This window comes from Triticum dicoccoides, chromosome 2B (genome assembly GCF_002162155.2).
Source record: "Triticum dicoccoides isolate Atlit2015 ecotype Zavitan chromosome 2B, WEW_v2.0, whole genome shotgun sequence".
NCBI classification, from domain to species: domain Eukaryota; kingdom Viridiplantae; phylum Streptophyta; class Magnoliopsida; order Poales; family Poaceae; genus Triticum; species Triticum dicoccoides.
This window is the reverse complement of record NC_041383.1, coordinates 115,375,061-115,402,572: the sequence shown is the minus strand read 5'-3', so window position 1 is coordinate 115,402,572 and position 27,512 is coordinate 115,375,061. Positions and strand designations below refer to the sequence as shown.

Genomic DNA, 27,512 nt, shown 5'->3' with positions numbered 1-27,512 from the left:
ATTCCTGTTGCAAAGTAGAGAAAGGACATTCACCCCGCTAGATCCGTGTCAGATCCGACGGATCTTTTACGCGCGTAGCAGCCCCCCTTTAATAAGGGATCAGCAGAAAGAAGCTTGTCTTCCGTTTCCATCTGTTGGCAGCGTTAACAAACATTCAGCGAGAGAAAAATGGTCTTTGCTGGGATTCTGTGGAACATTGCTTTCATTCCATGGGTAAATAAACCAAGAAATACATGTTTAGCTGGAACAGCACAGACTCACCATCAGAGCAGGTACCACAGACTTAATTCATGTTCAACACTTCCAGTTCCAGCAAACGAAGGGCCTCTTTGATTTGCAGGATCCCCAAACACAAGAATGAATGGCTGTTTGATTGCGTGCAGGAAGGACGTAGAATTGTTTTTCAAGAGGTTAAGGTGGATGGAAATTTTGCTACTACTAAATCAGCGGCAATTAATATGGAACTAAGGGAGTATTAAACCTAGTACAAAACTACAAATAAATCTTAACAAAAATTTCATGTGGTTTGCAATCCTATGAATCCAAGAACTCAGGTAGAAAACATGCCTAGGATTAGAACCCTCTAAAAATTCTTTGAATCAAAGAGGCTCAATGTTATTTTTGCCGATTACAAATTTACAACTAAGCAGCAGGCTGCCGATCGCACATGCATCACACATGCAAACCCGCACCGTACGCCCGATCTCACCGGCCACAGCCCACGGCAGCTACTCGTCGTCGCCGCCGAACGGCGACCACGACCTGTAGTACACCGCGAGCAGGAAGAACATCAGCGCGAGCACGACCCCCACCGGCGATCCCCGCCCGGAGCGGTAGGCGGCGTCGAGCGACTCTCCCAGGGCGAAGCCGAAGACGTCGACGAGCCGGAGGCCGGAGGAGAGGACGCGGATGACGAGGACGAGGCCGAGGGGGAGCAGCGGGAGCCCCACGGGCCCGAGGAGCTCCGACAGGGCCTCGCGCACCGCCTCGCCGCCGTCCAGGACGAACAGCGGCCCCGCCACCACCGCCCCCATCACCACCGCCATCAGCAGCCCGTGCGGCGTCCGGTAGTCCTCCCACTCCCCTCTCTGATCCGACATCATCGCTCGCTCCGGCGACCGGCTTCCGGCCTCCGGTACGTCCAGAGCTAGCCGGCTGCAAATGGCGCTACGCTCGTTGGCTCGTTCGGCCCTGCCATTGACCCGCGGCGCATCGCCGATTCTTATCGATCCCACTCCCACGTTCCCAACTGCGGTCGTTCGCTCGGCGCGCATTGTATATTTGGAAGTGACAGCGAGACGATACCGGCGAGGGCCGGCGACCTTGACCGGGCTCAGAGGCTACACATTGCTGACGAGGTGTATGGCTCCTCCTTGCCATTGGAGATATATTATCCATGTATATGTATGGTACACTACGTACGTCTTCACGTTTTACATTGTAGTACACGGGAGTGACGTACAGTGGAGCCAAACGCACACACATAGAATATGACGACGAAGGAGCTTCGTCTACCGAAGACACGGCGCCCGTCCAATCCGGAGCCATGGATCGATCGCAGGAGGAAAGTACGTAGTGGGTGGAGACACGTCGCGTTGCATGCCGCCCCGTGCGTGCGTGCGCACGTACGCGGTTGCTGGGTTGCTTGCTGCGAGGCGAAGCGGGTGTGTTGTTCCGAGAGCGAGCCCGATCGCCGCGCTGGTTGCCTGCCTCTTCACCGGTGGTCGTGGTGGAGGGGCTTGTTGGTGGCCGGCTTCAGCATGGTGGAGACGGCCGCCTGGAAGGCCTCGCGGGAGGCGTTCCGGAGCAGGTCGATGGCCACCCTCCTCGCCGGCATTTCTCGGCGAAGAGGACGCCTCTCGGGGGCGCGCGGACGGAGGTCGGAACGCGGGAGGGACGACGTGCGGACGGACGACGGTCGCATGTGCAAGGGGGCGGTGCTTTATGAGGGAAGAGGGTTCGCCGAGCCTAAATTTGGGGCAGGAGGGCGGTTACGTACGAGGGGCTGGCGATTTCCCAAGCCTGAAGCCTATTCTGGCTACTGTGCGGATTGGCAATAATGTCGTGTGCAAATTCAGAGCAGCAGGACATGCGATTTTAGAACGACAATGTCCGGTGCAAATTCAGAGCTTTCTGTCTAGGTCATGGGACATAAGTTTTACTTCCTCTGTCTCATAACGTAAGACGTTTTTTGACACTACAAAAAATGTTTTACATTATGGACAGAGAAAGTAATTTTCTTTTCCAGGAATGTAAAAAACATCATAATGCACTAACAGCAATGCTACATCTACGTAAGTGCTGTTACGTAATTAACGTAGGAGCTGAGATAACAATTGTTGTTTGGAGGAGATTAGGGAGGGGGGCCCACCCAGTTGAAATAGGGGGGCCGGAGAGATAAGTTATAGAGAGATTATGTAAGGCTTCGTAGAGTTTTACGTTGATGTAGCATTTTTGATGCACTAATGCGTTAGAGAGCAAGGGTATACAAGACTCGTAGCCCTAGCTGCCATGCCACCCATGGTACCCTCCACACCACCGCCTTGGCCCCCCTCCTCTCTTCCGTCTGACGGTCAGAGGAGTGGAACACGCCCTTTTGTTTTTCTTACTTCTTGTAGATCTTTGTTTCCATTAGAATTTTTGGGGCCATCGGTGAGGTGGCGGCGATGATGGCGTGTTGGAGTAAAGTCTCTTTGATGACTTCTCTCCACCTTTGACGATGTCTGATTCAGAGTTGACAAGGGGCCTGTGAGGGGGTTGCTAGATCTATTGGTTCTCTTTGGATCTTGATAATTGGTGTATCAGTTAATGGAAGGAGTTGATTGGCTCTTGGTGGTGCAACGACTTCGAGCTCTTCTTTCGTTTTGTTGTGTGGCATGATCCGGCTTTTTCAACCTTGAAAGCTGCATAGAGTGAGGCCTCAACTGATGTTCCTTTAGCAGTTATTAGATTTTGTTTCTAATGATGAATGACTACTACGGTCTTCAAAAGCTTGGTTTGAGGGAGTTTGCATGTGCCCCTTTCTCCTACTGCTGATTCAAAAAAATAAAAATAAAGGACGGCGTACAAATGAAGAAGGATGATGGCCAATATGATCTTTTGATGCAACCTTTTTTGCTAGTCGTTTTGTGTCTTGTTATTTTTCTTTTGCACTCGCCATTGTTTCCTTTGATTTTATCAGATATAAGATGCCTTTTCCAAGAAAGTATAAAATGATCTGAAAAATGTAAAATTGCAAAAGAACCCTTAGAAATCCCCACACACGACACCATGGGTACACTTCACCTTGTCGCCAACTTCGAAGCAACACGAGGAAGTACGAAAGACAAACACCTGCCACGACTAGCTAGATTTGCCACAACACCATCGCATGAACTGCTTTATGAGTTGTAAGTGCATCTAGTGCCCTCTTACGGGGTTTGAATGATTAATGGCAGAATGGTTAAAGGACAAATGTGTTTGTGAGTATACACAAGTGAAAGTCACTAGGAATTTGGCTATGACCCCTAAAAAGGTTGTGGTAACATTCAAGAATCTGATTTTCCCTTTGCAGAGAAATTTGAAGAAGTGTAATTCTTTGTCACTATCCTTTATTCTTTTTGGAGTCATATGCAAAATGTACTATTAAGGGGCCTCAAAGTGAAGCAGGACAGAAAGTCTTCATGTGTGCTCAGTCGAACCTATCTAGACTTGTCAGTGAAGGACTAGAAATCTTCTTTTAGACAAGATTTCTAGCTCTCGTATTGAAGGTGATTCTTAGAAATATCTGAGTTAGAATTATTTACGGAGTTGTTAGAAAACCTATCGTCAAGGTTCTCCTAGGTTCCGAGGAACCCGATGAATGAGAGTCCAAATTTTCGATCGTTATGATAGCTGGCAACAACATGTTGGTGGGTGTGCCCCGTCGAAGTCACCACAGACTCCTCGTAGTAGACAGGAACGTCTCCTTCCATTGAACGGACATCATCGGAAATACTGAACAGAAAAATTCAAGCACCACTGCCAAGTCCTAGACTTGAACCCTAGTGGGCCGGTTCCATCACAAGGAACCTAACCATCTTAGCACTTCACAGTTATCTATCTATCTATCTATCTATCTATCTATCTATCTATCTAGTTTGCTCATTTTATTTAAATTAGCCATTTTTCATCGCTTCCCTCTGAGTTGGCTATTGTCTAGCTTCAGTTTTATTCATTATTGTTCTGCCGTAGTTCTTTTACACTATTTTCTTCAAAGAACTGATGTTTTCGAAGAAATTGTTAAAATCTTCCATTCACCCTCTGGTTGATTCATGTGGTCCTACATGAGCTGATTAAGCGACCCTTGTGAGCGGCGAGTACGAGACCATTGTGGCATGTCAATGAGATTCTATCCCCATGCTTGCTGGAGCGTGAGACTCTGTCTGACAATTTGAGGGAGAAGATTGAATTCGCGTGCCTCCAAGTCTCCAACAACATACCTTGCTCTGAAGCACCCGTCGTCCGAGCACCATTGAGGGAGTCCTGAATTAGGGGGTATCCGGATAGCCGGACTATATACTTTGGCCGGACTGATGGACCGTGAAGATACAAGACTCAAGACTTTGTCCCGTGTCCGGATGGGACTCTCCTTTGCGTGGAAGAAAACCTTGGCGATCCGGATATTAGATTTCCTTCTTTGTAACCGACTCTGTGTAAACCCTAGCCCCCTCCGGTGTCTATATAAACCGGAGGGTTTGGTCCGAATAGGGAGGACCACAACAATCATAATCATCATAGGCTAGCTTCTAGGGTTTAGCCTCTACGATCTCGTGGTAGATCAACTCTTGTAATACTCATCATCAAGATCAATCAAGCAGGAAGTAGGGTTTTACCTCCATCGAGAGGGCCCGAACCTGGGTAAAACATTGTGTCCCTTGCCTCCTGTTACCATTAGCCTTAGACGCACAGATCGGGACCCCCTATCCGAGATCCGCCGGTTTTGACACCGACATTGATGCTTTCATTGAGAGTTCCTCTGTGTCGTCGCTGCAAGGCTCGATGGCCCCTTCAATCCTCAACAACAACGCGGTCCAGGGTGAGAATTTTTTCCCAAGGACAGGTCTTCATGTTCAGCGGCTTCGCACTGCGGGCCAATTCGCTTGGCCATCTGGAGCAGATCGACAGCTACACCCCCGGCCATCAGGTCAGGTTTGGAAACTTGAACTACACGGCCGATATCCATGGAGACTTGATCTTCGACGGATTCGGGCCTACGTCAGGAGCGTCGAACAGTCACGACGAGTACGGCTTAGACCTGCTGTCTGACAATACTCGGGGTATCGCACCTGCAGGAACTCCGGACCTAAATCCAGGGCAGATCGCACCGTCCGAGGACGGGTGGATGGACCCCGCCCCGGAGGCCGCACACTCATCGGCGATAGAGCCGAGCACCAGCTTCACCCCAAAGGAAGCCGGTGATACCGGACCCCCGGACTCGTGTCCGGCTATAGGCTCCAGTCCACGCGCCCCCGAGCCCGCCGAATCTGGTTGGGCTCCGGTAATGGAGTTCACCGCTGCGGATATCTTCCAGCACTCGCCCTTTGGCGATAAGCTAAACTCGTTAAGGTCTCTCTCTTTGTTAGAAGACTCTTGGCCGAACTATGTCCGGCTCGAGTGGGAAGCGGGCGACGAAGGAATTCGTTGCCCACCCACCACCCACTTCATAGCCACGGTCGATGATTTGACCAACGTGCTTGATTTCAACTCTGAAGACATCAACGGCATGGACGAGATGTAGGAGAAGAACAGGAACCACCACCCACGGGGTGGTGGACAGCCACCTCCTCATATGATATATATATATGGTGGACACTCCAAAAGAAACCAAAAGCGATGAGGCAATGGAGGATAACCCCTCAAGGAAGAAAGCAAAGCATGGGCGTCGTCAGCGCCGCTCCAAGCCCCGCCACAGCAATACCGGCACATGAGACGAAAACAATCCGGATGGTGCCGAAGATGAATACAACCCCGATCAGCCTGCCTTCAAGCAGGACGAACAGAAAGACGGGCAGGTCAGCCCAGACGAACAGGTGACGGACGGATACCTGGAGGAGGACAACTACATGCCCCCCTCTGAAGACGAGATTAGCCTCGACGATGACGAGTTCGGCGTGCCTGAGGACCCCGTAGAGCAGGAGCGCTTCAAGCGCCGGCTTATGGCCACTGCGAGGAGCCTGAAAAAGAAGCAGCAGCAGCTCCAAGCTGATCAAGACCTGCTCACAGACAGATGGACGGAAGTCCTGGCAGCCGAGGAATATGGACTCGAGCGCCACACGGCTGACCGGCCACCTCGTGGCCGGGATAAAACGACGTATCAGCCAGAATACCAGCCTGCACCCCTACGCCAATACACTACGGCCCGGGGCAATAGGCAGGACCTGCAAGACATACTGGAAAACAAGGCAGGACAGCCAAGATCGATCTACGGATCGCGGGGGTGCGCCCCAACACGTGACAATGATCATCATGCCGGATACACTATGAACAAGTCCGGCCAGACCGAACACAGCCAACCAGACTCATTCGAACTGCGTAACCACATAGCCCGGCATAGAGGCGCCGCACACCCCCTCTGCTTCACTGACGAAGTGATGGGTCATGAATTCCCAGAAGGGTTTAAACCCGTAAACATTGAATCATACGATGGCACAACAGACCCCGCAGTATGGATCGAAGATTTCCTTCTCCACATTCACATGGCCCGCGGTGACGATCTACACGCCATAAAGTATCTTCCCCTTAAGCTCAAAGGACCAGCCCAACACTGGCTAAATAGCCTCCCGCAAATTCCATTGGCAGTTGGGAAAACCTGGAGGACGCTTTCCTCGACAACTTCCAGGGCACATACGTGCGACCACTGGATGCTGATGACTTGAGCCACATCACCCAACAGCCCGAAGAGTCAGCCATAAAATTCTGGACTCAGTTCCTAACTAAAAAGAACCAACTTGTCGATTGTCCGGACGCCGAAGCCCTGGCGGCCTTTAAGCATAATATCAGCGACGAGTGGCTCGCCCGACACCTCGGCCAGGAAAAACCAAAATCCATGACGGCCCTCACGACACTCATGACACACTTTTGCGCAGGAGAGGACAGCTGGTTGGCTCGCAGTAGCACCACGCCAATAAACTCCGGCACTTCAGGTGTCCGCGACAATAACGGCAAGCCATGGCGCAACAGACATAAGCATCGGAACAATGACGACACCACTGAAGACACGGCATTCAACACCGGATTTAGTGGCTCAAAATCCGGTCAGCGGAAAAAGCCGTTCAAAATAAACAATTAGGGACCGTCCAGTCTGGACCGCATACTTGATTGCTCATGCCAAATTCACGGTACTCCGGATAAGCCAGCAAACCACACTAATAGAGACTGCTGGGTGTTCAAACAGGCCAGTAAGATAAATGCCGAAAACAAGGACAAGGGGCTGCATATCGATGATGACGAAGAGCCCCGGCGTCCGAACACGGGGGGACAGAAGAAATTTCCTCCCCAGGTGAAAACGGTCAACATGATCTACGCCACCCACATTCCCAAACGGGAACGAAAGCAAGCACTAAGGGACGTCTATGCGATGGAGCTAGTCGCCCCAAAGTTCAACCCATGGTCAGCCTGTCCGATCACCTTTGATCATAGGGATCACCCTACCAGCATCCGTCACGACGGTTCAGCCGCATTGGTCCTAGACCCAATCATTGACGGATTTCACCTCACACGAGTCCTTATGGATGGCGGCAGTAGCCTGAACCTGCTTTATCAGGACACAGTGCGCAAAATGGGCATCGACCCTTCAAGGATCAAGCCCACCAAAACTACCTTTAAAGGTGTAATTCCAGGGGTAGAGGCCCATTGCACGGGCTCCATAACACTGAAGGTGGTCTTCAGATCTCCGGATAACTTCCAAAGCGAGGAGTTAATCTTCGACATCGTCCCTTTCCGTAGCGGCTATCATGCACTGCTTGGACGAACCGCATTCGCTCGATTCAATGCGGTACCACACTATGCATACCTTAAGCTCAAGATGCCAGGACCTCGCGGGGTCATAACAGTCAACGGAAACATGGACCGCTCTTTCCGTACAGAAGAGCATATTGCAGCCCTCGCGGCAGAAGTACAAAGCAGCTTTCTCCGGCAAACCACCAATCCGGCTACAACAACTCCAAACACCGTCAAGCGAGTCCGAAGTACCCCGCAACAGGATCGCCAGGCACTCCAAGAGCGCGACTAGTAGTCCGGCCTCCGCTTCAGCCCCATTAAGGCAGCATTCGTGCCGCACGTACACAATTACGCACTCAACATACCATGGGCATAGGCGGAGGCGCAATAGTGACGCAGTCGACAGTGCGGTTCAGCCGCAACATACTTTAATAACCCCCTTTATCTTTCAGGACCCTGCTTCCGGGCAGCCTCTTCAGAAGAGCCGGATTATCGGACTTCCACAGGAGAGAAATCCAAGGAGACAAAAGGCTTTGCGCACAAAGGGAATACCCAGGTGGAATCTATTCACAATCGTTATACCTGTTTCATGTACCTACATGCGGCCCGCCCTTGGATAGGACATGTCAAATAGTCCTATTTACCTCTGCTTAACGCATTCATTAATTGTAAACATAACGCTTAGACGTATTATTCATCAATGGGAGATTATATATAGCGTCAGCTTATTATTCCTATCTGCACATTTTTCATGTAAATGTTTATTTACTATTGCATCCGTATACCCTGGTACGTTCAGTTTACCAGGGGCTTCTTACGACGCCCCTTAATACGGCAAGATAAGCCCGAACACTTTTGACAGTGCGGCACCTCGAACTTATAGCATTATATGCATCAACTCTGAATCATGTCTTGGATCAATAGTTGGGTTAGCCCAGCTCCCTTGTTTTGGTACCTTACGTTCCGTTATATCGGCTAAGGTAGCGCAGGGAGAACTACTGCGATTGTGTCCCGGTTCTTCCGGACGAGCACCTCAGTAGAGAAAGCTAAAAACTGACCGGCATGATGCGGCGAGAGCTGGTGGTTGTTCGAGAGGTCTTAAAATGCTTAAAGATTTTTCCGCTTTAGGCGAGGAATCGGCCTCGTCCGATTTAGGCGTATATAGTGCCCCAATTCGTCTTTCCGAATTCTAGGGGCTTCGCCGAAATTTAAAATTACAGACTTCTATGGCTAAGTGAAAGTTATAAAACCGCATAGTCCGATTGCCTTGTTCGGTGCGCCAAACACCTCCTTCAGGGACCAAATATTTGAATAAAGAGTGTCTAGGTTTTCCACGAACACCCCAGTACTAGTTACGTGGGGGCGGAAGCCGACGACTGGCCTACTTTCAGAATTTTATAAACAGTCGCACAGAAGGTAATATTTTAATCAAAAAAGCGCTATATAGTGCAAATAACTTCGTCTTTATATTACAAAAACGACAGGAGTACATTCACTCAAAGATTGTGTCCTTTGTACATTCATCGGCCACAAGGCGAGCGCCTTTCATAACACCATCATAATATTTCTCGGGATAACGATGCGCCTTGCCCTCCGACGGTCCATCCTTCACTAGCTTCTCCGCATCCAGCTTGCCCCAATGCACCTTCGCACGGGCAAAGGCTCGGCGGGCACCCTCAATGCAAACGGATCGCTTGATCACTTCCAGCCGCGGACAGGCGCTTACCATACGCTTTATCAGGCCGAAGTAGTTGGCGGGCAGGGGCTCACCAGGCCACATCCGGACTATGAAATCCTTCATAGCCACTTCGGCCGCCCTGTGGAGTTCAACCAGTTGCTTTAATTGGTCACTCAGAGGCGTCGGGTGTTCGGCTCCAGCATACTGGAACCAGAACAACTTCTCCGTTGAGCTCCCCTCTTCGGCACAGTAGAACTCCGCGGCATTCGATATGCTGCGTGGTAGATTTGTGTATGCCCCTGGGGAGCTCCGAATTCGGGTAAGTAAAAGAAACGCCTCCTCCACATGCTTTCTTTGCATAAAGAATGTCTTACCCGCCGCTATCTTCTTGGCCGCCTGGATTTCCTGCTGGGCCTTTTCGGCTTCGGCCTTGGCATCTTTCATGCTCAGAAGGGCCTTCGCAAGTTCAGACTCCTTCGTCTTGAAGTCACGCTCCAAGGACTCAAACTTCTTGCCGAGCTCCTGGAGCTCTTGCTGTACCTCGCCCATCCTATCATTTTGCTTTTCACACTCAATGCGCTCCATGGCCGCCTTGTTTTCGGCCTCGGATAGCGCTTTCTTTAGGGACGCCACTTCGGTCGTGGCCCCTATTGTAAAATCATGACATTTTTTAGCGTCACCAATTTTTATTCTTTGTGATATGTGAACGGGGTATCACTTATCTTTGTTCTCTTCGAGCTGTCTCTTCGTGAGGTTGAGCTCTCCCTGGGTCTGCTCCAGGTCCCGCTTGAGTCCGGAGACCTCCGCCGTGCGGGAAGCAGCGGCAAGCAACACCGCCTGCTTATTCACATAGACACCTAATATTAGACTCCTGCAGATTAAAATTGACCCTTCGTTTGGCTTTTCTTTCCGAACACCAAACAGAGTGCCAGGAGCTACTGTCTATCGGGTGATAATTTCACACACTTTTGATTACTTACCTCAAAGCCTGTCAGGAGGCTGGTGCAGGCTTCAGTCAATCCGCTTTTGGCGGACCAAACCTTCTGAATCACCGCACTCATAAGAGTACGTTGCTCTTCACCCATGGAAGCGCTGCGAAGCGCTTCCAGCAGACTATCCGACGCCTCCGGCGTAATGGAAGTCATCGGCACGGACGGCCCTCCCTCCTTAGCGAGGGACTGCCTGCCCGAATCCGGAACCTTTGGAGGTTCCGGTACAGTGTCCGGCTGGGAGCCCGACTGGCTGCGGCTCCCGTCGGCACAATCTGCGGGGATCTTGCACCCCATGTGCCCGGCGTCTGGAATTTCGCCTTGGGGCGTCTCCAGAGTCGCCTCCCCTTGCTCAGGGAGCCTATGGGACAACACCTCTGTGTCATCCGCAGGCCGAGGGGAAGTGGCCGTTGGGAGCGAATTCATCGCCGAATCGCTCAAAGACCCATCCGAAGAGGATCCTCAGGATGGGCCCTGGCGGGACTGCATATGCGTGTTCGGCGTTATAACAGACTATGAAGCGAAGTCGCACTAAAGTACAACGGAAGTGCGGATACTTACGATCTTACTAGAGGCTTCCCCCTGGGCAGCCACTCCTCCTCGCTGTAGCCGGCCGTGGTGGAGTAATCCGGGAGGGACGCCTTTCCCTTCTTGGGCGTCCTAGCCTCCCCCTCCGGGGCGTCTTTCCTTTTCTTCTCCTCCCCAGCGCGGGGAGGTGGAATTTCTTCGTGATCCCCCCGCCTCCGCGGGAGGAATCTGCCTCGTCGTCCTCGGACGACAAGCCTATGACGGCCTTGCGCTAGGGACCTTTCCTGGTCCCCTGGGCCGCCCTCTTAGGCCCTTCGGCCTCCCCGGATGGGGCGGCCCTTTCCTTCTCCTCCTCCCCTTCGTGAGAGGAGTGTGTCTCGTCATCTTCGAACGAGGCGTCCGGTACGACCTTACGCCGGAGACCCTTCCTGGTCCCCGGGGCCTTCTTTTCGGCCTTCTTTTCCGGCGCCTTGTAGGGCACCGGGACTAGCATCTCCGTCAGGAGAGCGGTCGTTGGACCTTCTGGCAGTGGAGCCAGACAGTCGATCCGCTCCGCAGTCTCCATGTACTCCTGATTAAGTACACACGATGACTTAAAATCCTCCCATGAGTATGCTGGGAAAACTACATCTGGTGATGGTTAGAAAACTCACCGGACAGGGGGGCCACGCGGCGTGGAGTCCGCGGTCCTCGGATGTGGGGAGGAGGTATTTCGGAGGCCTTGAACAGCACCTTCCATGCGTCCTTGTGTGTCGTGCCGTAGAGCTCTTGAAGTGTCCGGTGTTCGGCTGGGACGAACTCCCACAGATTAAAAGCCCGTCTTTGGCACGGAAGGATTCGGCGGACGAGCATGATCTGGACCACGTTGACAAGCTTGATTTTCTTGTCAATCATATTCTTGATGCAGTTCTGAAGTCCGGTCAGCTCCGCAAGCTCGCCCCAGGCCAGACCCTTCTTTTCCCAGGAGGTGAGCCGCATGGGGATTCCGGATCGGAATTCGGGGGACGCCACCCAGTTGGCGTCGCATGGCTCGGTGATGTAGAACCACCTCGATTGCCACCCTTTCACGGTCTCCGCGAAGGATCCATCAAGCCAGGTGACGTTGGGCATCTTGCCCACCATGGCGCCTCCGCACTCCGCTTGTTGGCCGCTCACGATCTTCGGCTTCACGCAGAAGATTCGTAGCCACAAGCCGAAGTGAGGCTTGATACGGAGGAAGGCCTCGCACACGGCGATGAACGCCGAGATGTTGAGGACGAAGTTTGGGGCTAGACCATGGAAGTCTAGCCCATAGTAAAATATAAGCCCGCGGACGAAGGGATGAAGTGGAAATCCCAGTCCACGGATGAAGTGGGCAAGGAACATGACCCTCTCGTGGGGTCCCGAAGTCGGAATGATCTGCCCTGCGTCCGGCAGCCGGTGCGCAATATCTGCGGCCAAGTATCCGGCCGCCCGGAGCTTCGTGATATGCTCCTCCTTCACGGTGGAGGCCACCCACTTGCCCGCTGCTCCGGACATGTTTGTCTGAGCGGAGAAGGTGTGAACTAGGGCGCTGGAGCTCGAGGGTACGAGAATGGATAAGCAGAGGAGGAAGAAGGCGTGGGTAAAAATGGGGAAATCCTTATCCCTTTATAGAGGCGACGAAAACGGTGCGCCTCCCCACTTGCCCATTGAAGATCGCTCATTTCCCAAGCGCCGCGATTGATGGTGCGGTTGGGTTACCCGTACCCATATTGATGGGAATCCCATGATAAGGGGACATGATCTCTACTTCGACAAGACGTGCCGAGGAAACCGCCTCGCAATATACGTTGTGGCTGGTTGTGGGAAAACGGTTTGAATAGTGACTCGACCATAGTGTCATATCACGTTGTTTGAAGTTGTCAACAGATTACATTTGTGGAATATCGTTCTCTCTACGGTGGTATGTGAAGATCATCTTGCGGATCCGGACACGATTTAGGTGTTCGATAGTTACTTTGGAATATTCAGAGATGGAACCCGCCTTGCAATGCCGAAGACAAACTACGTGCCGGACTCATCGTCATTGAAGCCTGGTTCAGGGGCTACTGAGGGAGTCCTGGATTAGGGGGTATCCGGACAGCCGGACTATATACTTTGGCCGGACTGATGGACCGTGAAGATACAAGACTCAAGACTTCGTCCCGTGTCCGGATGGGACTCTCTTTTGGATGGAAGACAAGCTTGGCGATCCGGATATTAGATTTCCTTCTTTGTAACCGACTCTGTGTAAACCCTAGCCCCCTTTGGTGTCTATATAAACCGGAGGGTTTGGTCCGAATAAGGACGATCACAACAATCATAATCATCGTAGGCTAGCTTCTAGGGTTTAGCCTCTACGATCTCGTGGTAGATCAACTCTTGTAATACTCATATCATCAAGATCAATCAAGCAGGAAGTAGGGTTTTACCTCCATCAAAGGGCCCGAACCTGGGTAAAACATTGTGTCCCTTGCCTTCTGTTACCATTGGCCTTAGACGCACAGATCGGGACCCCCTACCCGAGATCCGCTGGTTTTGACACCGACAACTATCGTCGACACTTTTGGAGAAGACGGAAATGTTCGTCCCAAACTCGCCGATGGTGTAGGAGCGCCTGCTATAGCAACAAAGCCAATGATGGAAACCAAATAACCAAGCAATGTCGTCATTATCGCTTCACTGGCATCACCCCACAATCCTAAGACTGCCGACATGAAGGGGCAACGGGAGACACAACCCCCTATCTATACCTGGCCATGGGAAGCCCGGCCCGGCCGGCCCAGCCCGACCCGGCCCGGCCCGACGCTGCCCCCGGGCCGGGCTCGGGCCTAGATTTTGAGCCCGAAGGTCGGGCCGAACCGGGCCCGGGCCCGTCATTTTTGCGCTTTCCTGAAGGTCGGGCCGGGCCGGCCCGAATCCCGGCGGGCTTTTAGGTGTTCGGGCCGGGCTCGGGCCCAAAAAACAGGCCCGTTGGTCGGGCCGGGCCGGGCCTGGGCCTGGTTTTTTTGCGTCGGGCTTGGCTAGGCCCGGCCCGAAGCCCGGCCCGGTCCGAGGTATGGCCAGGTATACCCCTATCTTCCGCGTGCCGCCATCAGTGTTGTTGAGATGGGACTAGAGCCGAGCATGCTTATGGAAAATACCACCGTCCTGTGCACCAAAGTCCTCCCCACCTGTCGCCGAATGGGAGAGCAACCCACATCCGGCGCCAGTGGACGAGATATGTTTTAAATTTGTTCACGATATTTTTTGGATCTCACAAAAAATGCGGAAAATCTAGAAAGTTGGGTACTCTTTCATGTTTCGATATGGTAAAATCTACTTAATTTTTCAAGGAGGCACAGTGGTTCGTTTCGCTTCTGCTTCCCAAGCCAAAGAATGATGCGAACAAACTTCCCTTCTTTTGTGAAGGTTTCAAAGTTTCAACGATATTCTTTTTGTGGTTCGTTTCGCTTCTGCTTCCCAAGCCAAAGAATGATGCGAACAAACTTCTCTTCTTTTATGAAGGTTTCAAAGTTTCAACGATATTCTTTTTTTTACTTTCCATGTGTTTTTTTAGAAAGGGAGGACGACCCCGGCCTCTGCATCTGGACGATGCATACGGCCATTTTATTAATTATTAACACAAGACCTTACAGATTCATACAACAGTAAGACTAAGGCCACCAACTAAGCAACATCTGTCGCTATCCCTATCCAGTTGATGTAGGGGCGCAGAAAGTATGAGCCTAATACCAAACGGACCTCGCAGCCAAACCTAACATCTAAGACTTGAGGTCCCAACCAGGACGCCTGCCGGGTATGGGCACCCACAGTCCCGCGTGCTCCTCAACCAGGACGCCTGCCGGGTATGAGGCCACCGCAGCCACGTGCCACCAATCCATCTTCAGAGTTGTACTGCTGCATCAACCTTGCCGGTCTAGCTGCCGCCGACGCCACCACGACGCCAGGCAGCGTCACCCTCCTGCGCGAGTCCATCTTCGCCCATCAGGCGTCGAGTCTCCACTGCCCCATGCCGCCGAGATCTGTCGCCATCAATGGACCAAATGAAACACCGCTCCTCCTCTTGTCCCCTCCAACCAGCACTTGCTCCAAAACGATGCCCTCATGAGGGAGAACGATACCGAAGGCACCGTCATCGTCCGATCCGGTAGACCCAGATCTAGGGTTTCCCCCGGAACTTCCCGATCAGGTTGATGTGACCTACAACGACGATGCCTCCAGAAGGGAACCACGTTTGAGAAGCCGCCATCGTCCGCCAAGACCGCAGTCAGGCGCGATTTTCACCGGAAGCCACGTCTTCCTGACCTCGCGGCTGGCTAGAACCGAGCGGAACTTCGCCACAAAGACGTATGTCGCCGTCGGTACTCCGGCAGAGATTCGGCATCTCCTCACCGGTCCCTCCACGCGCCGCCGGTCGGCGAAAGGCCTCCCCGCGACGGTCCAAACGGGGCGTTGGATACGTAGTGGCCGCTGTCACCATCACGGCAAGGACATCCCACCGCGGATGGGGCGCTCCACCGCCGCCGTCCATTCAGGGCCGCCGCCGGCGGCTATGGTGCTCCGGCCCCCACCGCACAGCCCGGAGTCGCCGTCTGAGCCGCTGCCGTTAGATCGCACGAGAGGAGCCGCCCCCGCCGCCTCAGATGGGATCCGCCGCATCCACCCGCCCAGGTACCTTTGGCACCGGGCCCGCCGCCACCGCGGCTCACGCCGGTGGCAGCGATGGCAGGAGGAGGCGGCAAGAAGGTGCTGGCGGCGCTAGGGTTTCGGGGCCCCTGGCGCCGCCCAGGGGGAGGCGACGCGAGGGGGAAGGGGAGGCGACGCGAGGGGTAATTTCCATGTGTATCGAAATATTTGTAGCCTTGTAATTTTGGACCAGGTCTATTTCAAGCAAAACTTAAATTAGGTGAACTAAAATTTGCAGTGACAAGGAAGGGCTGGCTGCTACTACTCGGGCGGAACCAGCCGTAGCCGCTGGTAGGTGCCAGGTTCCATGTGCCGCTGGCCGCCGGGGTACGGGTGGGGGTGGGTGCGTCCGTGCGCGTGAACGATCGCACTGCGATTCTTTTTTCTCTTGTCAACAGCCATGAGCCGTGCATCCCGAAACCGGGAGGCTCATTGGCTGGCTAGCTCGCAGGAAGCGCGGCCGCGGTTTTGGCCAAGGATTCCAAAACCACTGTCTGCTTTTGCATTATTTTAATCCCGGTTGCTTCAGGTGAAGAAGCAGTGGGCCGTCTCGCCCGCCGCTGCTGCTCGGGAATGTTGGGAGCCGCCGCCGCTTCTTCGATCCGTTGTGCGCCTACATATGTGGCAGTATATGTGCTGTCCTTGAATTTCCCTCGCTGCAATTTTTTCCGGAGACGGATGGGCAAGAGAATTGCCTGATTAATTGGCGAAAAGCTTAGGAATCAACACGTGATTGGACGGTTAAAAGGACAGTGGTACCACAACCCATCAGACATTAAAACCTCAGTTTTGACGCTCTGGTCTTTCGGTGAGAGGTGACGTTCCCGTCGATAGCGATGCGCCTGGGGTGACTTCATCAATCTCAAGACCAACCAGCTCTGTCTCTCGAAGTCGCTCATAGAAATAAGATATGCATGTGTGTGTTTACAGGTGTGATATGTATGTGTCCGTGAGTATTTGCATCTGTATTGTGTTTCTAAAAAGAACAGTGAAAAGCTTGACAAAAATCATTACACGCTGATTTACGATAAGCAAAAAGGCAAAAGCCCGACATAACATGCGGACAACTCCCCAAACTATTGACGCATAACGACAAATAATAGCAAAATGACTGATGCCTCGGGCACACTACTCCTACAAACCCCTAACAAGTGTCTCGCAACATCACATAAGTGCCCCATCAACTAGCTGCAACTATAAAAAATCACAAGCACAACTCACACAACCAAAACAAGCTGATGATCTTCCATCATGAAATCATGGATGATGATTGGTAGAGGTCAAACTCACACAACCAAAACACAACTCACGCAAGCTAATTAACATGACAACTCTTTGAACTTGACTAGTAAATTGAGACAATTCTCCTCCGATAACCAAAAAGAGGTACCGTGTCCATCCTTCTCTCCCAGCTTGTCGAAACATAATTCCATGCAAGCAACAACAATTAGTTAAGTTTAATTTATGAAAGGTGTGTTTTGGGTATGCATCTTATTTTCTTGAATCTACCATCTTTTCTTTTTGAACTTTTGAATCTACCCTCTTGCTAAGCGAAATACGACTAGACCATCCCTTTAAAATATTTTCACGACAGAACCTAAGACCAATGGTCTTTTTTGTATTACCAAAGAAAATTTACTTCCTAAAAATGACACGTGAAATGATACTAAACGTAATACAGATTATCATAGAAAGCAATAGAGAAACATGGCACTGCAAAATTTATGAAAAATGTTCACTTTCACGATTGAATATCTCTACCCACAAAAAAGGACAAGAAATGAATACATCGACAAATGCCATTATAACACATTTAGGAAGAGAGGGTATATCTAAACATTCTATTTTTGCATCGATATTTTTGTTTGTAAGTCTTTTGTTGCTAATACATTTTTCGACAACGTGGAGTTGGCAGCGGCATAAACTAAATTAACCCTAAGTAAATCTAGTGTAGAGTTACTCAATTTAAAAAAAATAGGTTGTTTTGATGATATGTCTTTTTCCCACTCTCGCATGGCAACTAGGGCAAATTTTTCTTCCCCTCGATGATACGTCTTTTTTCCGCTCTCGCATGGCGAATCTTGACGTCGATGCCAACTCCTTGGGACGTCGAGATTAGGATTTCTCGTTATGCCTACGCGAGATTAGATGTCAAATTATTCAGATCGATTCAAAGTTTTCAACAATGACCATGCCTACGCGAGATTTGACGTCAAATTATTCAGATCGATTCAAAGTTTTCAACAATGACAATGCCTACGCGAGATTTGACATCAAATTCTTCAGATCGATTCAAAGTCATCAACAACGACGATTGCGGGTCCAAAGCACTTGTCCTTAAGGGCACGCACACGAAGACTGCCCTGCTGCCATCGACATGGCGGCTTCGGTGTGAGAGTGGCGTTAGTGACGTGCCGACGGCTCATTCCGGCGGCAGCAATGATCGCCCGATAGCCTAGGAACTTTGCTGTAATTTTTATTATGTCTGAGATGTTTTGTACTCCCTCCATCCCATAACATTAGACATTTTTGCAAGCCATGTTGGCTTGTAAAATATTGTATTGTGAGACGGAGGGAGTATTTTGTGATGAATTTTTAATTGAAGCCCTTTAAGAGAAAACACTGGCGGAACCACGGGAGAGCACACATGGTCTCCCGCAGGGCATATCCGGCCCCGCGCCCGGTTCCGCCACGAAGACGCCGAAAACCACGAGCCACGTTGCTGGCGGCGCAGACTCCGCCTCCACCGGCCACAGCGGACCGCGGTATCGTGCCGTCAATAGACTCATTTCCTCCCCCGCCCCGCCCGCCCCCACAAACAGAGCCCCAAACCGGTTTCCCCTCTACTTCTACTCCTCCCCCCACACCACCCCACCCAGCCCACCGTCGCACAAGCACACGCGCACACAGATTGGAACCGGAGAACTCCGTCTGATAGCAGAAGCTTTCGTTTCCTTTCGGCGGAAGTAATGGCGGAGGAGAAGGGGACGCTGCAGGCGATGAGGGGGTGGGTCGTGGACCACAAGCTGCGGGCCGTAGGTGCGCCGCGGGGAGTTCCCCTTCCGCCGCCGGAGCTTCTCCTCCTCTCTGTTTTGCGTCGTTCCTCGCCGTGTGATTGAATTGAATCTGATCCCCTTTTTGGTCGGCTGGGTTTTGCAGGGACGCTGTGGCTCACGGGGATCGCGGGATCCATCGCCTACAACTGGTCCAGGCCCGGGATGAAGACCAGCGTCAAGCTCATCCACGCCAGGTCCGTTTCCTCTGTCTGGTGGGAGGGGGAACTGCTGTCAATTGTGCATTTCAACCTGCCTTGTTGTCTCCCGAGTTGAATTTCTATGTTGAAGTTGATTTACTTCCAGCAATGATGCATGAACTGTGTGTTAATTTTGCCTGCCAAGTTGAAATCCGCTTTAGCTCCATCAGCAATGCCCGTGGAGTTGTAGTTGTGGTGGGTACTGGACTGATGGGTGGGTAGCTGTGGTGTGCCCCTCTACTGTTGGTAAACAACGATGCGAGTATTCAGTTCTGGAGTAGTGCATCACAAATTCACAAGGATGGTATGGATTCGTAGGACAAGATGTGGTTATAGGTTGAACGGAATGCAGAAACAAAGAAACAAAATTTTCTTTCCCTGTAATCAGTGGCACCTCAGTCAGGAGTATTATGCCTAGACAGAGCATGGTTTCTCAATCAAGTTTCTTGCTGCACACACTACATTCTAAATAGATTTATTAACTTGATCTTAGAGCTATTTATGCAACAATATCCCAAAACCCAAAACTGACAGTGATGTGAATTCGTTAAGGGAGGTAGCTGCTTTTATGTGATCAGAGGCATGAACAGTGCAGTTTTAATTTTCCAGTATGTCTTCGGGGTAATAATGTCATGGAAGTCCTTGGTAATACTCATATGAGTGCTTAGTATACTCACATCATGGTCTACACGGTGTCAGTTGCCAACTAGCTGTAACCCATATTAGTGCTTATAGTATACTCATGAAAAGAGCTGCAGCCAGTCAACCTCATCACTGTGTTCAATGTAGGAGTTCAGAAATAGTTTCCTGCGGCGGACTTGTAAACTGTAATGAGCGCCGTTCTCTTTAGTTTCAGTAAATACTTATATCACTAGCTGGTTATATGTAGGGAAAAGCTTGGCTTATTGTACATATCTTTCTAGGTGACAGGGTGACAATTCTGTGTACCAATTAGGTGTTTAGACACATATATCTCTACTATCCCTCATAGAAATGCAAGACTTCCTATATTTTAGAAGAGGAACTCACCGATTACCCTACCTCTAGGAGATGATTTTTCTTTTAAGGGAGGGATGCATTCGGTGATCAATGTTATCACAATCTTATGTGATCTATTCTGATAGGCAGGTTGAAGTCAAGCAGTGCAAAAAACCACAACCCAACTCCCTCTTGCCTAATTGGTCTGGTGATGAACCTTCATGATTCTTGAACCCGCAAGAGCATCCATAATCGCACGGATATCCTTGATGATATCATGAACATAAGATCTATCCTCAGCAGTAGAATTAAGAGAGACAGAACAACCGATAGACAATCTGTTGCCAAGGGCCCAAGACTACCTGATGCTGAGTCCACTAAGCAGCCAAATAGATCCTCTAAACAAAAACAAGCCGGGCATTCAGCTTCAACTGCACTGGTGCAGAAACTCCTACTGTGACAGAAGAAACTTATCGTACTTAGTCTCTTATCATGACACAAAACTTTCCTGGCAGAATGAATATTGAAACTCACATCCAGATTTAGTTGGGTCCCAATAACACGCATCTGGATTAGTATGGTTCTGACTTGATGTAGGCTTGAGAGCAACTCTAGATTTTCGTTTTGCCCTTGCGATCCACTTCGTGGGAGAGTGTTAGCAAGGGGGGATCTTTATTCTGAATCATTTTCAGATTTTTTTATACTATTAACGCTTAGGTTCCTATGATCTCATTCACTTCATTAATCTACCTACTTGTATTGTTCTTGACTGATCTTATAGATGCCCTGCCACTTTTCACTAAAATAGAGGCAATATTCTGGTTTGCTCAACAGGGTAATATGTTGGGCTGTTGTGCAGTACTTTTCGGACACTTCGTACTGTTAATCATTTAGGTTCATACTGTTAATCTTGTAGGTTCCTGTGATTTCATTCAATTTACTAGTCTACTTCCTTTTTATCCCTGGTGGCATTGTACTCCCTCCGTCCGAAAATACTCGTCGGAGGAATGGATGTATCTAGATGTATTTTAGTTTTAAATACATTCATTTTTATGCATTTTCTTGACAAGTATTTCCGGACGGAGGGAGTACTTTTTTGTCAGATCCTACCAATGTCCTTGTGCCATTTTTTTTGGTTTCAAATGGAGTACATCTCCACAATTAATTTGCATTGTTTACTTGACCCTTCTGTGTAGTCAAATCTAACATGTTTTGGCTGTACACACACTTAATTTTATTTGAATTCTTGTACCTTGGCAGGCTTCACGCTCAGGCCCTCACCCTGGCTGCCTTGGGTTGTTCCGCACTGGTAGAGTACTATGATCACCAGTCAGGTTCAGGGTCAAAAGTTCACGACTATGCAAAGCAGTTCCTTCCGTCGGACAGAAACGCCAAAAAGGACTCTGTGTAGAAGAGGCAGCAAATTATGATATAGGCTTCCATTAGCTGATATGGAATTTGTTGATGTTATTTTCTGAGCAAAAACAATCTGGCATTTCAAATGCCGTTATCCAAGTTCTGCAGGCTTCCTGTTCTCCGTATAAGCTACTGAACCAGCATCTAGATGCAGCCATATGCAAATCCGTGGTGATGGAAATATGTACTTGTGTACTTTCCTGAACCGTGCATGAATGTAATGAATGAAATGTTTCTCTATGAAGTAAACCAACCAGACGAGTTGGTATGCAGAAGCTTCTGCTCATGGCAAAAAAAAGCTTATGGAGTGTTTTATTTCTAAAACGCGACAATAAGAATGATGCGTGTAGTGTTGGCTTTTCTTATGCACTTTCCTGAGTAAACGACGTTTAAGGGCGTTTTGGTCTACTTGTTTAATCTCTTTCCCCATGAGCTCGTGTGGTATCCCCCACCCCCCACCACAGTGCTGCCGGACATCTATAAAGCTATCGCTTAGCTGCTGATATCTATTCCCGCTCCGGATAGGGTACCTCTTGGAGATGCGGATGTTTGGTTTCTGAGTGTATCTATACCCTATATGAAAAAATTAGCAAGTAAGTAAAAAAAAATATGAAAACATTTTTGAAATAAACTGACCTTCCATTGGACTTGTGAAAAAACATTCCACAAAAGGAAAAGCCCCCCTTTGACCTCTAAAAAACAAAATTTCGGCCAAAAATAGTGTGAATAGTCACCTATAATAGCAAATAATTTTTTTGTCAAGAAGTCAAACCCTGGTTTTTTATTCATGGAAATTCATATACTAGTGCAAAAGAAAGTCAAGTTAATTCTATAAAAACTTCTGAACTATTTTGATTATTTTGTAATTTTTTTCCTCATATAGGGTGTAGATACTAGATACAACCAGAAACCAAAGTGTATTTCCCACCTCTTGGGCACTTATTTCAGATCTAGCCTTCACCAACTTCTCCCACTTCTCTCAAACCATAGTCATCTGATTCTTGAAGAGATTCTTGGTGAGATTCAAGAGGGAAACATTTCAAAGCAAGATCCACTCATTCCCTACACTTTAACTAATCATTTTTTTATCCATGGCATTCTTTTGTTACTCTTGGAGGTTGAAGACCCTCAGGCGATAAGAGTCTTCGATGAGAAATCGATTTGTGATTACCACATTGTTTGTAAAGGTTTGGAGACCGCTTCAAAGTCTACCAGATTGTTAAGGAAATTAACTTGTAGGCGCTCGGTTGGTTGGCGAGTAGGGGATTAATACGCTAAACGGCAAGTTAATCGGCTATTTAATCAATTAATTGGCCGATTTATCAGTTTATCGGCTACTCAGTGACCCTATGAGTAGAGATTAATCGGCAAGTTAACTGGTTAATCGGACAAATTCTTGAACAGGGGACTACCACGAGTAGTTGAGAATTGCCTTAATGGTAATATCTCAAGGAGGAGAAGGTGATCCATTGTGGTGTTAAATTCCCTTCATGGAATTTCTACCCTTCTAACGCTAATTAGCTCTCATTCAGGGGAGTAAACATCGAGATACATCTTTGTCTCTGCGTGTCCAAATCGATTGATGGAGTTGAAACTGTTGTATCTAACATGTGTATTAATTTGGACAAGAGATCAGTTCTTTATTGTTTCAAAAAGGAGGACACTCTCGACCTCTACATTGATCGATGGAGTTGGAACTTGCGGAGCCAACCGAGCATATCTCACCTATCTTGCTCGTCTTCAAAATTGAAATCGTCTTGTTGCTGGTGTGTGTGGCCAGTTGTTTGGCGTACGCCAAAGTGTGCTTTGTGTGGCTTAAGTGGTGCCGGCTCCATTTGTGGTATGATGTGGTGAGTCGAAGTTACTTGCTCGATGAGAAGTGGTGACGATGATGTTCACAGGCAACCAGCTTGTGGAGTGTGTTTTGGTAGTCAGGTCGGTCAAGGGTGCCTAGTGTGCTTGCTTGTGTTATTATAACGGTTTTTGCCAAGTTTCTGTTAATTAACTGGGTGATTCTCTCCTTCTTAATTAAAAGGTGAGGTATTTATGCTCCCATGTTAGATGTCTAATTTTATTTTTCCATGTCTGTTAATTAACAGATACCTTTGTTTTGTGCGTCATACGTTTCGCTCGAGACCGAAGGCGGGGACGGCATGAGGAGCGCCGACCACGACGAGATAGAGCTATGTACGAGCGGGAGTGGGCGATAGCCAGCTGGAGCGAGTAAGAAACTTAACAGGGGGTCGAGGGTGGGGGTGGGGGGTGTCGCGGAGTTGTTAATCAGGGCGAGACTTAGAAGGATGGTCGGGGCAGTGGCCAGCACAACGGTGGTAGGAGGTCAAAGGGAAGGGCGGGGCGGTAAGGTGGCAGTAGCCGCCAGTCGCCGGGGGCGGAGGTAGGCGGTTAGGGCTGGGTCGGCCATCGGCTACGTGACGAAGAAGAGGGAGGTGAAGATAAACAATGCACAATCTGTTTTCGGATGAAGATCTAACGGTCCTGAACAAAAGCGGCTGATGCAAACAAAATATTATGGTGCATGATGTATAGGCGCTCCTTTATTTTTCAGAAGTTGAATACAGTCATCTCATCACACACAAAGGCCATTGTGTTTGGTCAAGACGTAGCTAAGGTTTGATCGAGCACGACATCATTCCTTTGATTGATGTGAGGATGTGCTTGACTTTGAGGTTGCCACTGTAATAGCCTGGTTCGTGTTCGTGAATCGTGTTTGTGCTTGTGCTCGTGGTCTTGTGACGCTAGCTGCCATTGCTTCCCTCAGTCAAGAGCCTAAAATGGAATTTTAATATAACAAAGCTTTGATGTGACATGTGACGCTGCTGCCAGTTGAGACCTATCGCTCTATCACCCAACCATGGCTCCTGTAATCGTGTTCGTGCTCATGCTCGTGCTCGTGTTCGTGCTCATTTGGACCGGGGTAGAAATTTCTTGTCTGAATCTGAATAAAGAAGAAAGGGATGGCCTGGAGCTTGGCAGCTGACTCTTAACATGGATTCGTGTTTTTCGATTTCGTGCTCTTGTTCGTATCGTCTTCCCGGCCCTGTCTTCCAGTGCACCCCGTTGTCTATAAAAGTCCATGGCCCCTCTCCACCATTTTCGCCACGCTCTGAAGCTCCAAATTGATAGTTTTCCCCTCTACACGCCGCCAACAGACCACTCACAAATCACAAGTAGTAGTAGTAGGAACTAGCCAGCCATGGATGTGGAGAGCAATGCGAGGGCCATAGCGGAGGCCGGCCGCGACTGCCACAAGCTCCCGCTGGCGCTGATCCCTGGAGGCGTTTTCCAAGCCGCGGCGGCGCTGCGGCTCTTCGTCTTCAAGAAGCCCGATGGTATGTTCATCCATCATGGCAAGGTGCCCTTCTACCTGTACTACGCCTTGCTGACGGCCGTGGCGCTCTTCGGTTTCGTCGAGGCCTCGCTGGGCTTTTGGGTGGCACGCGACCTGCACGACCGTCGCCGGCAGTTTTACGGGAAGGTGGCCATGGTGATCTCCGTCCTCTTCCTCATCCTCGTTGGTGGCCTGGGTGGTTTTGCCATACCAAAGTAGTAGCCATGAGCCTATGATCACGGTGCTTTCCCTGTTTGGAAATGTTAGAAGAAGCTCATGCAGTAAGTTTGTCCATCGATCCACAAGGGAACACTGTTGATCTAGCGGTTCATGTCATGTTATACCTGTTTACACTATTATATGCTCTGTAATTTTATTTTGGGATTATTTTACCAAGGTTTGTACTTTTATACTTTTTGATCACGGTAAATTCCATGGCTTGTAATAATTCGGCTGAATTTTGTTACACTTTGATCCATTCTTTATGTAATGGAAAACTGAAGAACTGTGGCAGTTGTATGGTGGATGGACTCATGGATATTTGCATTCCGTGTATGCATGCTGCAAGAGAAATAGAGAATGCTGAATGCATACGCGTGAACTGAATTTTGAGTAAAGTAGTGCGCCACAGAATTTTGCGTTCCCTCATAAAGAAAAAAAGAGTTCCGCCAGGAGCCCAGGGCCCAGCCCACATATGCACTTGCGGCCCACCACCTATAGCTTGCTTAAGAGAGATCCCCGGCCTTCTTGCCTGTTAACTGCTCTCCTATTCAGCACTCCACACCTCCCACCTACCTCGCTTCCGCCGTTGACCATCGCCTGAGCAGAAGCTTTGAGATGGAGGAAGAAGCTTTGAGGGCGGCGATGGAAGACGCTTTCCTGGAGGGCGCGGTTCAATGGCGCGCGGATACCATCCTCCAGACCCTGCGGATGGACAAGCTAGATGCGTGGATCCGTGGAGAGGGGCTTTCCGATGACATCGAGGCGCTAAAATCTGAGATCGATGAAGTCAAGGCGACGGTCTCTGATGTAAAGGGGAGGGCGATCGGCAACAGGCGGCTGGCTAGGTCTCTCGCCGCGCTCAAGCAGAAGCTCTTCGACGCCGATGACGCGATCGACGAGCTCGACTACTACAGACTTCTACACCAGGTCGAAGGAGGTAAGTTGATTCCTAGAAATGGTTTCTATTTCAAATTCCAGTGAAATTACAGTTTATTTCTTTCAAGTTATGCGATGAAAAAGATCGAAGTTAACTCCACCTTCCATCCCGCGTCTGTTCTACAAATTCGGATTTTTTACATTCCGACAATGCGGGCCCGCTGCAAGGGATGTGGATTTTTAGAGCACTTGCACCCCGGCCCTGCTATCCTAACTCTCTAATATCGCTTTAAAATTCGTACGACACAACTAACTTTCTATACGAAATTTTCTTTTTTTTTCCTCTCATATAAAACATATCTTGAAGTTCAAACCTTTGCAGCGTGGTAAAGCTTTCTAACTAGAATTTAGGATAAATATTTCAGAATTTTTTGTCCGACATAAATATTAAAAATATGATATTTAATAACAAAAAATATTTTGTATATTTATGTTTGACAAAAAAATCTGAAAGATTTATCCTAGATTCTACTTAGAAAGCTTTGTCATGCTGCATAGGTTTGAACTTCAAGATATGTACTGTGTGGGAGGAACAAAAAAGAGAAATGTACTTGCACGAATCGCGATGCCGGAATTGGATGGTTAGATAAAAAGGGCCTAGGTGCAAGTGCTCTATTATATATTTTCCCCGCTTTAAGCCTGTGGTGCCCCATGAATTGGCTATCACACATCACATCATCACCTCTATCACGACCACAGGTCTCTCTCCTGCATGCCGAGGAAGGAGGGCATCGCCGCCGCCCCTTCTCCGGCATGGCGGCATCAACCGCCTCCCTAGTCCCTAGTCACAACCTCAGTAGGTGGAAGCACAGCCGCTGCTTCATTCTGCGGTGTGCTACCTGCGTCTTGTGAGAACCACCGTCACAGTTTGATCTTTTGATGCTCATCTTGAAAACTGGTATATATGAAATTATATTGTGACATAGAGAAAAGTGTGCATCACTCGATGCAGAGACGAGGGATAATCCTCCTTTTCGAAAAAAAAGAAAAAATAATATTATGTGCAATCATGCATATGATTTATTTGGAGCCGTCAAGGTTCAATGTAAAAGGGAGGATATAAATGTGTACGTTATTGTTATCACAGAAATTTGTGAACAATACATCTTAATCACACATAGAAGTGGATGTATCCGCCATTTTAGTTTGATAGTTTCCCAATTTATGTGGTAACGTTGTGCACTTTTTCCCTTCAATTTTGATTAACAATGGAGGAACGTTTTCTTTGAAGGTTAAACATAATTGTTTTTATTTTAATCAGTCAGAACATCTTTTATTTCATTATCAGTATAATGAGTCTCTATGATTCTTAACAAATAAATTATCCTGATGTAATTTGGAAATGAATTATTAAGATCGGCGGAGCGTTATTTGTCGACACAGTCAGCTGGCAGGAATGACATGCTTCCTCGATGATGGCACCTTGATGTCACTGTCATTGCCACCAATCTTCGTGACAGATGGTCCACTGGATTGGCTAGGATGTGCGTGGGTGTGTGTGTGTGTGTGTGTGGG

At 49.3% G+C, this 27,512-nt stretch overlaps 3 protein-coding genes across 7 annotated transcripts in view; 2 read left to right on the top strand and 1 right to left on the bottom strand.

The window, feature by feature from the left end:
• Positions 1-396: 396 nt before the first annotated feature.
• LOC119367296 lies at positions 397-1,208 on the bottom strand. Its single transcript, XM_037632850.1, has one exon. The coding sequence runs from the start codon at positions 1,101-1,103 to the stop codon at positions 729-731; it is 375 nt and encodes a 124-aa protein (XP_037488747.1). The 5' UTR covers positions 1,104-1,208; the 3' UTR covers positions 397-728.
• A 17,460-nt stretch (positions 1,209-18,668) lies between these two features.
• Positions 18,669-21,768, top strand: LOC119362465. Its single transcript, XM_037627690.1, has 3 exons — positions 18,669-18,882; positions 19,003-19,093; positions 21,335-21,768. The coding sequence occupies exons 1-3, from the start codon at positions 18,813-18,815 to the stop codon at positions 21,483-21,485; spliced, it is 312 nt and encodes a 103-aa protein (XP_037483587.1). The 5' UTR covers positions 18,669-18,812; the 3' UTR covers positions 21,486-21,768.
• A 3,843-nt stretch (positions 21,769-25,611) lies between these two features.
• The window catches only part of LOC119362464, an 18,472-nt gene continuing 16,571 nt past the window's right edge, over positions 25,612-27,512 (top strand). For all 5 annotated transcript variants that reach the window (XR_005173411.1, XM_037627688.1, XM_037627686.1 and 2 more), the window contains exon 1: positions 25,612-25,998. Coding sequence is in view for 4 of the 5 variants with exons in the window: in XM_037627688.1 (XP_037483585.1) it covers positions 25,677-25,998 (322 nt within the window). In the remaining variant the exon portion in view is untranslated. The remainder of the gene's footprint in view (positions 25,999-27,512) is intronic.